General features: G+C 43.5%; 6 protein-coding genes across 6 annotated transcripts; 2 read left to right on the top strand and 4 right to left on the bottom strand.

Moving 5' to 3' along the window:
• Nucleotides 1–662: 662 nt before the first annotated feature.
• LOC124326371 lies at nt 663–2,188 on the bottom strand. Its single transcript, XM_046785142.1, has 5 exons — nt 1,793–2,188; nt 1,559–1,725; nt 1,257–1,416; nt 1,010–1,155; nt 663–920 (listed from the first exon to the last, which is right to left on the bottom strand). The coding sequence occupies exons 1-5, from the start codon at nt 2,100–2,102 to the stop codon at nt 744–746; spliced, it is 960 nt and encodes a 319-aa protein (XP_046641098.1). The 5' UTR covers nt 2,103–2,188; the 3' UTR covers nt 663–743.
• Nucleotides 2,189–2,999: 811 nt separating this feature from the next.
• Nucleotides 3,000–4,394, bottom strand: LOC124326392 (probable methyltransferase-like protein 24). Its single transcript, XM_046785182.1, has 2 exons — nt 3,679–4,394; nt 3,000–3,584 (listed from the first exon to the last, which is right to left on the bottom strand). Exons 1-2 carry the CDS (start codon nt 4,122–4,124, stop codon nt 3,113–3,115), a joined length of 918 nt encoding a protein of 305 aa, XP_046641138.1. The 5' UTR covers nt 4,125–4,394; the 3' UTR covers nt 3,000–3,112.
• Nucleotides 4,395–5,522: 1,128 nt separating this feature from the next.
• On the top strand, nt 5,523–6,872 carry LOC124327720 (carbohydrate sulfotransferase 11-like). Its single transcript, XM_046786718.1, has 3 exons — nt 5,523–5,799; nt 5,901–6,094; nt 6,183–6,872. Exons 1-3 carry the CDS (start codon nt 5,694–5,696, stop codon nt 6,870–6,872), a joined length of 990 nt encoding a protein of 329 aa, XP_046642674.1. The 5' UTR covers nt 5,523–5,693.
• A 502-nt stretch (nt 6,873–7,374) lies between these two features.
• Nucleotides 7,375–8,703, bottom strand: LOC124326397 (probable methyltransferase-like protein 24). Its single transcript, XM_046785185.1, has 2 exons — nt 8,216–8,703; nt 7,375–8,137 (listed from the first exon to the last, which is right to left on the bottom strand). The coding sequence occupies exons 1-2, from the start codon at nt 8,653–8,655 to the stop codon at nt 7,666–7,668; spliced, it is 912 nt and encodes a 303-aa protein (XP_046641141.1). The 5' UTR covers nt 8,656–8,703; the 3' UTR covers nt 7,375–7,665.
• Nucleotides 8,704–9,624: 921 nt separating this feature from the next.
• On the bottom strand, nt 9,625–10,834 carry LOC124327719. The gene is made up of 4 exons (XM_046786716.1): nt 10,523–10,834; nt 10,129–10,452; nt 9,899–10,044; nt 9,625–9,807 (listed from the first exon to the last, which is right to left on the bottom strand). Exons 1-4 carry the CDS (start codon nt 10,752–10,754, stop codon nt 9,625–9,627), a joined length of 885 nt encoding a protein of 294 aa, XP_046642672.1. The 5' UTR covers nt 10,755–10,834.
• Nucleotides 10,835–11,136: 302 nt separating this feature from the next.
• Nucleotides 11,137–12,351, top strand: LOC124326257 (alpha-(1,3)-fucosyltransferase C-like). Its single transcript, XM_046784982.1, has one exon. It carries the CDS (start codon nt 11,155–11,157, stop codon nt 12,328–12,330), a length of 1,176 nt encoding a protein of 391 aa, XP_046640938.1. The 5' UTR covers nt 11,137–11,154; the 3' UTR covers nt 12,331–12,351.
• Nucleotides 12,352–12,443: the final 92 nt, after the last annotated feature.

Genomic DNA, 12,443 nt, shown 5'->3' with positions numbered 1-12,443 from the left:
AAAACATATGACCAACTACGAAACTGTTGGATACGTTGCCATCAAATCGCGTCCACTTTATTCACATCAATCTCTTTTTAATAGCATAGCAAAATGTGCAGTAGTTAAAAATTTTAACCTGAAATAAGTTAAAAACAGCACACAGCGCCTATGTAGTTTTTAATAGTTACTCATTTTGTATTGGCCGACGTATCTCGTTTTATTCTCCGACTCAATTCGTGACTAGAATTTTTGATCAGGTTCAGGATGTGAATAACAGAGAAAAAGGGCTCAAGCGGCTTTCAGCGGTCAAGATCAATGGTATGGGCTTATGTAAAACGTTGACCTCTCACCTCTCCCTAGGTATCTGTTCAAGGACATCATGTGTGTTAAGGTCCGCTCTTCAGAAGGCATCATAGTCAAAGGAGTCGGCAGTATATCATTTCGTCCTCTAACTAATTTGGGATACGGAAATTCATTTTGAAATGTTAGAGAAATGAAATCTTAATCCTATTTTGAGCCATAGCTACTCACACAGTAATATCTCTGAATTTTAAAGGATATCATTTCGAATATACTTCGTCTGTATAATTGTTCATTATTTCTAAATGAATTATTTCCTCCCTGGTTCACAAAGCCTTAGTTACAACTTACAAGACAAACTTATGTTAAATTATCAGAAATTTATGAATAACACAAATTTTATTATTAATTAAGCCATTTATTCACATAGGATTGCCGTAAACATTTAAAAAAATATTAGCTCAACAATAGTCCCACTCGGATGTGGCGTTTACTGGGCGGCATTCGACCGGACAGGGAGACCTGAGGGCCTCTTTTGGATTATCTCGCCCGCCGATGAAAAGGCCGTCCTTACTTCTTGGCGTCGGGTACGGCTTGGTGAATGGAAAATTTCTGCAGCAGTAACTGTCATGAGACACCTAATCAATTATTCCGCCCAAAGATAAAGTTAAGATAATTAAGTTTCATTTTTTAAATCCTTGTTTCAACAGTGATAGAAATGTCTCACCATGTTTAATCGCGCAAAAGGCCAAATGTAGTCCGTCAACAGAGCTTGGTCGTAGCCGTAGTTGTGATTATGCGTCAATTTAAAAATCTCCTGGAACACACCGGCAATGTGTGCACGATCCTGGCTGAGTTTGACTCCCCACATACCTATGTGATTTGATTAATTACAACATTTCCTTTTGGGATTGCACACCACATGACTATCAGCTAAATTTAACTCAAGTCAATTGATTAGAAACCAATTATACCCGCTAGAATATTGACGCATTGCCAAGGATGGTCTCTCATAATGTGGAAAATCTTGTCGCTCGTCAGCCACTCATGAACGGCATCTTCTTCACGAGGTATTATTCGACTGTCAGAGTCTCGAGACATTACCGTGTCCACCATGTCATCGATCATAGTTAGCTAACCGTTAAGAAAATAAAATGGTTAATAAAACAGCGATTTGGCTAGATTTGGCAACCCAACATAACCTCAAACATCTAAAAGTGAACGTAAAAAAGATAAAACTGCTGATAGTTTATTTATAGTAATAATAGAATTTTACCCAACGCCAGGTCGCCGCACTTGGATTCTTTTCTAAATTTCGATTTTCCAGCACTTGGGTGACGTTGCAAATATCGACGTGACTTCCGATGTCCAAATGGCGGTTGAACGTTTCCCAACTTTCCTTGTCGTCGGATTGCAGATTGTGATAAATTCTTACAGTCCACCCTGAAAAAATTAATTTATAATTTCTCACCTTTAGAATCATTCGAATTATACTCATATTGATTAATACCTGGATAAATCGAGGGGACCGACTTGAGAGTCTCTCCAAACGGAATGACGTATTTTTTAACGTGATCCTCCCGTGAGAAGTTGCCATAAAGGGAATAGGTGACGATCTTTTGATTGGGACCTCTTCGGTCAGCAGCGTGACTACAAGTTGATTGAAACGGTCCCAGCAACCCTGCTAAAAGATATCCTTCTCGAAGTACAGGTGTGTATAAAACGGAAACGGCCAACAGAGTCACGAGCGTAATAAGACAAATTGCCAATTTGCGCAAATAAAACCAACTAATGCAGCGGTCGTGCAGCAAAATGCCCATGTTGCTGTCGAACAGATCAACCACATGCCCGGCCACTAGTCCTCATGTCGACTGGCTGATAGACGATGTGCCACTGTCAGACCTGAGGATTCCCAACGGGAGGCGGAGTTTCAACATTCAACCCACCACTATAACCTGTACAGAAATGATGGGAGGGAAACCTATGTTTAATTGCATGACCTTCAACTTCAGGCAGACACGGTCAAAGGTATAGTGAGGCCCTTACTAAAACCATATGTTTGGCTAACAAATCTATAGCCTTCACGGGGACTATACAAAAATAAAAGTGAACTAACCATAATGCGGATGGAGCACGCTGTGTTTCCACGACGGAATCCACAAACAGATATGCAAAACTATATACAAACCTTTGGTTATTCATCGTTTATTTCTTTTTTATTCATAGCTGGTACCCTTGACTCCTCTTCGCTTGGCTTCCACTAGGAAATTCGTGACTAGAATCGGTGAATTTTTAAGCGTGAAAAATCATTTGATGAATATATTAGAAAGTCCAGACTTCGGCACATCAAACTTCTAGAACACATTCTAGAGTCTATAGCCATTCAAGTTGATCCTTCTGCGTGGGGCGGTTATGGGTTATATAAATTTTCTTTCTATTTCCTACTTGGGGATAAGCTGAGGACGGGAAGTATAATTACCATATCTCATTATATGAATCACCATACCCCGTGAGTCCCCAATTGGCCCTGCTACTCAAGGACGAACAATAATCCTTGCGAGCAACTTGTCAGCACATTTAATTGTTTATTGTGAACGCGTCTAAGGAGGTAGCCTAACGGGAAAAACCGCAGCCAGCCGGACTAGAGCAGTATTACGGTCCATCAAGAATTTAGTTCTATTGAATTCGAACACCATTACAGGCGTGATAAGACAAACTCCTCTCTATCATAGACGATTTATTACCTGACATTTGGGATATATATCTCACTGCTGGTCACTCACATAACAAAGTATATTGTTTTAAAAGAAATATTATCAAAGTTTAAATATCACATTTTGAATTTTGAATTGAAATAGGCGATTTCGGCGCACGAGTATTTCTTCGGCGCGGCCGGCACGAATCCCTTGCTGTTCAAATTGCTCTTGTAATCGAACGGAATCATTCCGTGGCGGATTTCCAACGAGCGCAAGAGGCCAATCCGCTGGCGGATGTCGTCGACGCTGTCGTCTCCGTCAAAGTGGACCTCCATGGCCAGCTGCTTCACTCTGCCCAGTATCCCCGAGTCGATCATTTGCGGCAGGACAGTCCACTCGTCACCTTCGATGTCGATCTTGACGTAATCGATTTCCCGCTCTCCGTGAATCGATTTAAATCTATTGTAAAAAGATTCCAAGGTGAGAACCTTCCAGGCGACTTCCGGCCGTTTCTTGTCCAGGTAAATGTAACCGTCTCGGTTCCACAGGCCCATCTGGTAAAAATGAATTCGAGCGCTGCGATTGTGATCCACTTCCTCCATGGATCTTTTTTTAAAAAATTTTAAAAATTCCAAATCAATTCGAATCTGAATTGAATCAAAATCAACCAAATTCATTATCATTATTTAATTTATTTTACGGATCGAAAGAGTAGACGTCGCATCCGAGTTTAGCCATGTCGTCGTCAAACGACCATTCGTTGTCTATTCCGAATGAGTAGACGAGACAATTGTTGATGGCCGGCCCGAGTCCCTGGTCTAGGCAGACGGACTTTTGCCCGTCTTTGTACCTGTCGCTATTGTTGATGACTACGCCGCCAAACTCGTAGAAAACGCGACAGGCCGATCGGTTTGTCATCCGACTCGATTCCAAAAAGGCCAGCAACTGCGACGCGGATGACCAAGAGTCCAGCATCATTGCGTCATTATCCGCGCTGTTGCCCCATTTTGGGCCGTTTTCAGAGCCGGAATTGGATAATTTCAACAGGGTCAAGCTCAAGGACAGAACGGCCAGACACAGGAAGAACCGGGCGATGGTTTTGACTGAATGCCGATTATGGATGTTGCTGGCAACACGGAAAAACATTTTGCGTTGTACACAAAACAGTTTCGTTTGAATTATTCCCTTTGGAATTTGGCGGGAAACACGGAACCAACTTTCTCGCTTCAAATCTTTTGTCAACTGACATATTTTTCGTCAACTCTGTTGTTAGACTTGAGACTGATGAATTATTGGAGCCTGTCATCCGTCAGTGCGTGTTGTTGCAACAACTCGGCTCGACAACGCCGCCGGTCGCCGGGATGTATCCATCTTCTTATTTATTTTTTTACGACACCCAAAAACATCTCAGACTTTACATGAATAAATTAAAAATTCAGAGGCTCCTCATGAACAATTCTCCGGCGCTATAGGGTTTGAGTTGCGCGTGCGATGGCCATCTGAGGAAAAGAAATAATTTATGACGAGTTCGTGACAAGCGGTCAGCATCTCTTGAATGCTAAAAGTCATATATGAAGATTATTTGAATCCGGCCAACTGCTGATCCTTTCGAGATTGTACGACTTCTTCAAAAATGACACAACAACAACAACAACTGGGTATAATAAAAATATTTCTTTTCTTTTTCTCTCCTGGACGAGTGGAATGAACCCTGCGGAAAGTTTGACCGGAATGATGTACAAAGGGTTTCGTCTACCCCGTGTCAAGTTTAACGGCGAAAAAAATTTACGACAGGGTTGGGAGGTAGCGGCTCATCCGTATAATAATAGACCCTCTCGGCGGGATATGGGCGCGCTAGCTTATTTGAATTCTTACAATAGGGCGGCGGCTGCAGGTATATCCTTAGATCTTGAACCCTTTCGATGAAACGTTGAACTCACTCGACCAAACCCATTTTTGATGATATCCACCTACCCATATAGGAAAGCGCATAGTTTACAGCACAAAAGTTCAGGGTTCGATTCCCGCAACGGCCGGAATGCGTAATTATGGATTATGCAAATCCACTCTCCTCTAATTGATTAGCTTGTCTATTATTCAGTTTGGAAGAAGGATCATCAACATGAACAAATATTAACATTCGTTCCAATCTGGATGTCGTTGGGGTCGGCATTTTTCTGGGCACATTCCGGGCGACGGAAGACTTTGGTTGGCGTAAACCGATCCGACAAACGAGGAAGAATCTTGTCGCCTGGTCGGAAAAGGTAATAGCGAAGAAGACGGGAATGTTTCACAGCAGTAACTATCGTGTACCACCTGAGTTGAATAATAATCAAATGAGACACTATCAATTATATGGGACACAAATTGATCGGCGATGTCAGTTATACCGAGTCCTTTACAGCTAAAGGCCAAAGGTAAAATTTCAGTAGCAATTGATCGACGCCGTGGAAGGACTGCACATTGGTATTTTGAAAACTTTTTCTGTAATAAAACATCTTTAGGAGAAAATTATTTTTTACTACAATTTTTTTTGGCTGTCTCTGTCAGGTAAACGGTTCGAACGTGCTTCTTCACCTGTCCAGCAGATGGCGTCTGTAACTTGAACCGCCAACACCTTGTTTTGAACAAAACTAAAATCCGTCCCACCTTCCGAGTTCGTTTCCCGCCCCCCTCCCCGTTCAACAAGTTCAACTGCGGCGCTGACATGTTTAGATGCGTCCTCGTTTTTTTGGCACTGTAAAGCACTGCGCAGCGGTACGAAAGAGCTCAAAGTGGATAGAGTTGTTTCATTTCAAAATTAAATCATCGACATGTCAAGGTTCGTATCGAGATTTTGCCTTCGCCAAATCGTCAGCTGTTGCTCAGTGTCGCTGGTATTGTTCCTCAACCGGCCCATTTTGAACGACTACATGTTGACAGTGTTCAGTTATCTCCCCCAGACGGAATTGCAAGACGTTCAAGTCCATCAGCAATTGGAGAGGAAGAACAGACTAAAGGAGAAATGCAGCACCATGCCAGCAGCAGAAGTGGATCAATCGAAACCAAACACGACCACTCCCGTGATATTCAAAGTCGACGATAGGCATCGAGTCATGTACTGCGGTGTCCCCAAAGTAGCCTAACTACCGTAGTTCTATTATATACGGCACAATAACGCAAATCAGACGAATAATAAGCGCAACTGATTTTCTTTTGTTATAGGTGGCCACTACGAACTTGAAGGGACTCATGTTGATACTTTCAGGCACGGTCGAGACGGACAACTTGTCGTCCATTCCGAGACTGTCCGTCCACGAATTAAATCCAATGCGGATGGTGTACGCCAACGACTTGAACGACACCATAGTGAACGGAGTGGGCGACTACACCAAATTCATTTTCGTTCGCCATCCGTTGGAGAGGCTCGTCTCCGCCTACCAGGACAAACTCACCAGAAACAACACAACGTATCACAAGAACGTCGGCAGACAAATTGTTCAAAAGTATCGCAAACAACCCAGTCCGCTTTCTCTGCAAATGGGTCATGACGTCACTTCCCCCGAGTTCGTCACTTTCATCATCGACGAGTGGAGGGAGGCCAAGAGACCGTTGGACGTCCACTGGCGGCCCGTCGTCGACTTATGCCTCCCCTGCGTCATGCGGTTCGATTTCATCGGGAAATTTGAAACGTTGAACCGAGACGTCGAGTTCCTGTTGCGCAAGTTGAAGGAGAGCGACCTCAGTCGACTCTTTGCGACCCAGCCCAAAGCGAAAACGACTCCGACTCTGTGGAAAGAATTCATGAACAGGATCAGCTACCAACAGCTGAGTGATCTCAATCGAATGTTTGCAGAAGATTTCCGGTTATTCGGATACCCGCACTACTATGTAGGAAAGCAACCGATTGAATAATTCAATACATATCATTCAATTTCCATGCAAATTATTTTGTTTAAATGATTTTCTGTCGTCGAAAGAATGTACATATGATAATGTTTTTTTCCTAATGTGGAAAATCTCGTCACTAGCCAATCATTCACGAACGGCATCTTCTTCAGGGTATTATATTTGACTGTCATTGTCTCTATAGACATGACCGTGTCCACCATATCATCAATCATAGGCAACTAAGTTTAAAATTGAAGTTATAATTAAACAGCAAGCTGGCAATAAAAGACAAATACCACATCGAAGAGACCATTAAAGACAATCGATAATATAAGTTAATTTATGATTTCTCGCCTATAATCATTTGAATGATACAGATATTGATTAACCTGGGTATATCGAAGGTACCGACTTGAAAGTCTCTCCAAATGGAATCGTATATTTTTTTACGTGATCGCTCCCAAGAGAAGTTGCCATAAAGGGAATAATAGCTGACGATCTATTTTGATTGGGACCTCTTCGGTCAGCAGTGTGATTGCCAGTTGATTTAAATGGAACTAGTAGAAGTTCCTCTTGTTGAAAACTGAAGGTGTGTTATGAACGAAAATTGTCACAAGGATGGCAATAAACGAGATGAGACCAATTGTCAATTTACACAAATGACATCCACCAAGAATACATCACTGAAACATTTGACAAAAAATCGAAGTTACGACATATATGTAGTTCTAGTTCCCGTCGAACGTTTATTCTCTAAAAAAAATGTACATGTTATCAAAGTATATTGTTTAATGAAAGTGCTCAAGTTTTAAAAATATCACATTTTGAATTTTGAATTGAAATAGGCGATTTCGGCGCACGAGTATTTGTCCGGCGCGGCCGGCACGAATCCCTTACTGTTCAAATTGCTCTTGTAATCAAACGGAATCATTCCGTGACGGCTTTCCAGCGAGCGCAAGAGGCCGATCCGCTGGCGGATGTCGTCGACGCTGTCGTCTCCGTCAAAGTGGACCTCCATGGCCAGCTGCTTCACTCTGCCCAGTATCCCCGAGTCGATCATTTGCGGCAGGACAGTCCACTCGTCACCTTCGATGTCGATCTTGACGTAATCGATTTCCCGCTCTCCGTGAATCGATTTAAATCTATTGTAAAAAGATTCCAAGGTGAGAACCTTCCAGGCAACATCCGGCCGTTTCTTGTCCAGGTAAATGTAACCGTCTCGATTCCACAGGCCCATCTGGTAAAAGTGAATTCGAGCGCTGCGATTGTGATCGACTTCCTCCATGGATCTATTTTTCATTTAAATTCGAAATCAATTCGAATCTGAATTGAATTAAAATCAACCAAATTCATTATCATTATTTTACGGATCGAACGAGTAGACGTCGCATCCGAGTTTAGCCATGTCGTCGTCAAACGACCATTCGTTGTCTATTCCGAACGAGTAGACGAGACAATTGTTGATGGCCGGCCCGAGTCCCTGGTCTAGGCAGACGGACTTTTGCCCGTCTTTGTACCTGTCGCTATTGTTGATGACTACGCCGCCAAACTCGTAGAAGACACGACAGGCCGATCGGTTTGTCATCCGACTCGATTCCAAAAAGGCCAGCAACTGCGACACGGATGACCAAGAGTCCAGCATCATTGCGTCATCCGCGCTGCCCCGTTTTGGGCCGTTTTCAGAGCCGGAATTGGATAATTTCAACAGGGTCAAGCTCAAGGACAGAACGGCCAGACACAGGAGGAACCGGGCGATGGTTTTGACTGAATGCCGATGATGGATGTTGCTGGGAACACGGAAAAACATTTTGCGTTGTACAAATAGTTTCGTTTGGAATTCAAATGCGGCAGAGACGGCGGGAAACACGGAACCAACTTTCTCGCTTCAAATCTTTTGTCAACTGACATATTTTTCGTCAACTCTGTTGTTAGACTTGAGACTGATGAATTATTGGAGCCTGTCATCCGTCAGTGCGTGTTGTTGCAACAACTCGGCTCGACACCGCCGCCGCCGCCGGAATGTATCTTCTTATTTATTTTTTTACGACACCAAAAACATCTCAAACTTTACATGAATAAATTAAAAATTCAGAGGCTCCTCATAAACAATTCTCCGGCGCTATAGGGTTCGAGTTGCGCGTGCGATGGCCATCTGAGAAAAAGAAATAATTTATGACGAGTTCGTGACGAGCGGTCAGCATCTCTTGAATGCTAAAAGCCTTATGAAGATTATTTGAATCCGGCCAACTGCTGATCCTTTCGAGATTGTACGACTTCTTAAAAAATGGCACAACAACAACAACTGGGTATAATAAAAATGTTTCTTTTCTTTTTCTCTCCCAGACGAGTGGAATGACCCCGGAAAGTTTTACTAAGATAATGTACAAAGGGTTTCGTCTACCCCGTGTCAAGTTTAACGGCGAAAAAAATTTACGACAGGGTTGGGAGGTAGCGGCTCATCCGTATAATAATCGACCCTCTCGGCGGGATATGCGCACGCTAGCTCATTTGAATTCTTACAATAGGGCGGCGGCTGCAGGTATATCCTTAGATACTTAAACCCTTTCGATGAAACGTCGAACTCACTCGACCAAACCCATTTTTGATGATACCCACCTACCCATATAAGAAAGCGCATAGTTTACAACACAAAAGTTCAGGGTTCGATTCACGCAACGGCCGGAATGCGTAATAATGGGTTATGCAAATCCACTCTCCGCTAATTGATTAGCTTGTCTATTATTCAGTTTGGAAGAAGTATCAACATGAACAAATATTAACATTCATTCCAATCTGGGTGTCGTTGGGGTCGGCATTTTTCCGGGCACATTCCGGGCGACGGAAGACTTTGGTTGGCGTAAACCGATCCAACAAACGAGGAAGAATCTTGTCGCCTGGTTGGAAAAGGTAATAGCGAAGAAGACGGGAATGTTTCACAGCAGTAACTATCGTGTATCACCTGAGTTGAATAATAATCAAATGACAAATGAGACACTATCCGTTATATGGGACACAAATTGATCGGCCATGTCATGTTTAAATATACATACCGAGTCTTTTACAGCTAAAGGCCAAAGGTAAAATTTCAGTAGCAATTGATCGACGCCGTGGAAGGATGGCATTGGCCTTTTGAACATTTTCGCGACGACCCGGCCAATGTCACGACGCCTTTGATGGACTTTGGCCCCCCACAGTCCTATGTGCGTTTTTATTTAACCTTGACAGTTTCAATGTTAAACAAAGAAATTTTAAAATCAAATTGGAGGCCGGGTTCAACTACCTCCGAGAATTTCAGTGTCGCAATGCCACGGATGATCTCGCATGGCGTGGAAAGTGGCGTCGCTGGCGGACAGCCATTGGAGGACGGCGTCGATTTCTCGACGGATCAACTCCGAGTCCGTGTCTCTCGACATGAACCGATCCACCAGAGGATCCAGCAGCGGGAGAAAGCGCCAGGTCATGGGAAATACCGTCGGCCGGATGTTGCGCAACCGGAGGATGCGTTCGACGTCGCAAAAGTCGATCTTGGCGGAATCGTTCAACATTTCTTTTAATTCTCTTCCGTCCTCCATCGAAAAATTGTGATAAATCCTGACGATCCAATCTGAAATCATTGATGAACGTCTTTGATTAATTAAAATAAGAAGTTGATTTAATTATAACCCCAAAAATACCTGGATAAATGCGGCTGATGTTTGCGGTCAAGGCTCTCAGCGGGCGGATGTATCTGTCCGAAACGGACGGATCGGTCAAGTCGCCGTAAAGTGAGAATGAGACGACACTCTGATTGGGTCCCCTGAGATCCGCTTCGCAACTGCAAGTTGAAATTGACGATAAACATAAACTGTTGTTCAAATCACGAATATTAATAATTTCTCCATTTTTGAATGATTTCGTGAATACCATCACGAACGCTGCGACAAGAAATAAGTAAATAACGAGCTTGATGAAGTTAACTAGACGGTAAAAACTGTACGTCTGTCTCATGGTCATAAACTGTCAAGAATGGAATGAATGATGGAACAACCGAGTTGATTGATGTGCCACTCAAATTCTTCTATCATTTTTTAAAATTATTATACCTAGTCACGTAATCTATGTGAATGTGATTCTTTACCTGTCCAGAAGATGGCGTCTGTGATCGGTGTAGACTTTTGAACAAAAATTCAGACCCGCCTCTTTTCAAAAATGGGAGGGGCTCAATCATTCTGAAAGATGAACGACCGCGGGAGCCGACGTGAATGTCAATGATTTCGATCATCACTTCCAGATGACAAATATAGCCAGACAGAAGCGGACAATAGCAATGTCATTGCTAACGACTCGTCAACTCGTCGTCGTCAACCGCTTGGATTTGGTTTACAAAAACAAGCGGCGAATGGCTAACATTTTTCGTACATCCGTTCTGGCAGTTGGCATTTTCACTTTGGTAATTTATCAATCACTCCACAAACTGGAAATTGCCGGAACTCATCAGTATAGGGACGTTAAATCAATTTTAATTTGGAACGCTCCGGAACGGGCGGAAGTAGTGGCTTTCGTCAATTCCGCTCGGGATGGCCGGAATGTTTTTAATTCCTGTCCGATCACAGAATGCCGGATCGATTTGGAACCTTCCGGAACACTCGAGACTTACGACGCCATCGTCATCAATTTCAACGATCAATTCCGGCTGGTCGACTTGCCGGAATTCCGCCGGAAACATCATCAGCGGATGGTCTTCTTCACTCAAGAGCCTCCGCCGGCTTTAAAAGGCTACGATTTCCGTCGGTATGCAAATTACTTTAACTGGACCATGACGTACCGGACGGATTCCGACATCCCTCTCACTTACGGCCGGATTACTAAGCGAGAAAAAACATTAACAAACACAGAAATGACCAGCAATTCCGGCAATAAGACCAAACTAGTGGCCTGGATGGCCACTCAATGCTTGACGGATGGCCGGAGGGAATCTTACGTCAAGGAATTAAAACGCCACATCGATATCGACGTGTACGGCCTTTGCGGAAGACTTTCATGCGCCCGGCATCCGGTGGATGTCTCCCATCCGCGGTGCTACGACAAACTGGAATCCACCTACAAGTTTTACCTGTCGTTGGAGAATTCCATCTGCCGGGACTACGTCACCGAAAAGTTTTTCAAAATCGTCCAGCGTCGCATCGTGCCCGTCGTTTACGGCGGTGCGGATTACGAGCGGATCGCACCCGCCGGCTCGTACATCGACGCTCGTCGTTACCATCCGGCTCAACTGGCCGACTACCTGCGACGGCTGGATGCGGATGAAACTTTGTACCAGGAATTCTTCCGCTGGAAGAAAGACTACGCCGTCGAAGCCGGAGTCACATCCATGGCCCATCGTGGGTTTTGCCATCTTTGCAGTCGATTACATCACGATCAAACAGTGAAAACTTACGTCGATTTGACTAGCCACTGGCAACATCCCAGTGACGAGTGTCAATCACCTTTGGAGATGAACTAATTCATTTTTTAGTTTGTACTAAATTCTAAAGCAAACTTGTTTAACTGCCAAGAAAAAATAAAATTTACTTTATGACCAGCCATAAATAATTTGACTTGGGTCTCGTTAAAAGT

Source organism: Daphnia pulicaria, chromosome 2 (assembly GCF_021234035.1).
Source record: "Daphnia pulicaria isolate SC F1-1A chromosome 2, SC_F0-13Bv2, whole genome shotgun sequence".
In the NCBI taxonomy this organism is placed as follows: domain Eukaryota; kingdom Metazoa; phylum Arthropoda; class Branchiopoda; order Diplostraca; family Daphniidae; genus Daphnia; species Daphnia pulicaria.
Note: the sequence above shows the minus strand (reverse complement) of the source record. Positions and strands in the feature narration are given on the sequence as shown.

Bases quoted from the DNA above. Each gene is read 5' to 3' on its own strand.
- LOC124327720 (XM_046786718.1), top strand. From the start codon at position 5,694: ATGCGTCCTCGTTTTTTTGGCACTGTAAAGCACTGCGCAGCGGTACGA. The intron at 5,800-5,900 runs GTTCGTATCGAG...ACATGTTGACAG, and splicing joins TAAATCATCGACATGTCAAG to TGTTCAGTTATCTCCCCCAG. The intron at 6,095-6,182 runs GTAGCCTAACTA...CTTTTGTTATAG, and splicing joins TGTACTGCGGTGTCCCCAAA to GTGGCCACTACGAACTTGAA.
- LOC124326392 (XM_046785182.1), bottom strand. From the start codon at position 4,124: ATGTTTTTCCGTGTTGCCAGCAACATCCATAATCGGCATTCAGTCAAA. The intron at 3,585-3,678 runs GTAAAATAAATT...TTTTAAAAAAAG, and splicing joins GACGTCTACTCTTTCGATCC to ATCCATGGAGGAAGTGGATC.
- LOC124326397 (XM_046785185.1), bottom strand. From the start codon at position 8,655: ATGTTTTTCCGTGTTCCCAGCAACATCCATCATCGGCATTCAGTCAAA. The intron at 8,138-8,215 runs GTAAAATAATGA...AATGAAAAATAG, and splicing joins GACGTCTACTCGTTCGATCC to ATCCATGGAGGAAGTCGATC.
- LOC124326371 (XM_046785142.1), bottom strand. From the start codon at position 2,102: ATGGGCATTTTGCTGCACGACCGCTGCATTAGTTGGTTTTATTTGCGC. The intron at 1,726-1,792 runs GTATTAATCAAT...TAATTTTTTCAG, and splicing joins GGTCCCCTCGATTTATCCAG to GGTGGACTGTAAGAATTTAT. The intron at 1,417-1,558 runs GTAAAATTCTAT...CTTAACGGTTAG, and splicing joins GTGCGGCGACCTGGCGTTGG to CTAACTATGATCGATGACAT.
- LOC124326257 (XM_046784982.1), top strand. From the start codon at position 11,155: ATGTCATTGCTAACGACTCGTCAACTCGTCGTCGTCAACCGCTTGGAT.
- LOC124327719 (XM_046786716.1), bottom strand. From the start codon at position 10,754: ATGGTATTCACGAAATCATTCAAAAATGGAGAAATTATTAATATTCGT. The intron at 10,453-10,522 runs GTATTTTTGGGG...CAATGATTTCAG, and splicing joins CATCAGCCGCATTTATCCAG to ATTGGATCGTCAGGATTTAT. The intron at 9,808-9,898 runs GTATGTATATTT...TATTCAACTCAG, and splicing joins CTTTAGCTGTAAAAGACTCG to GTGATACACGATAGTTACTG.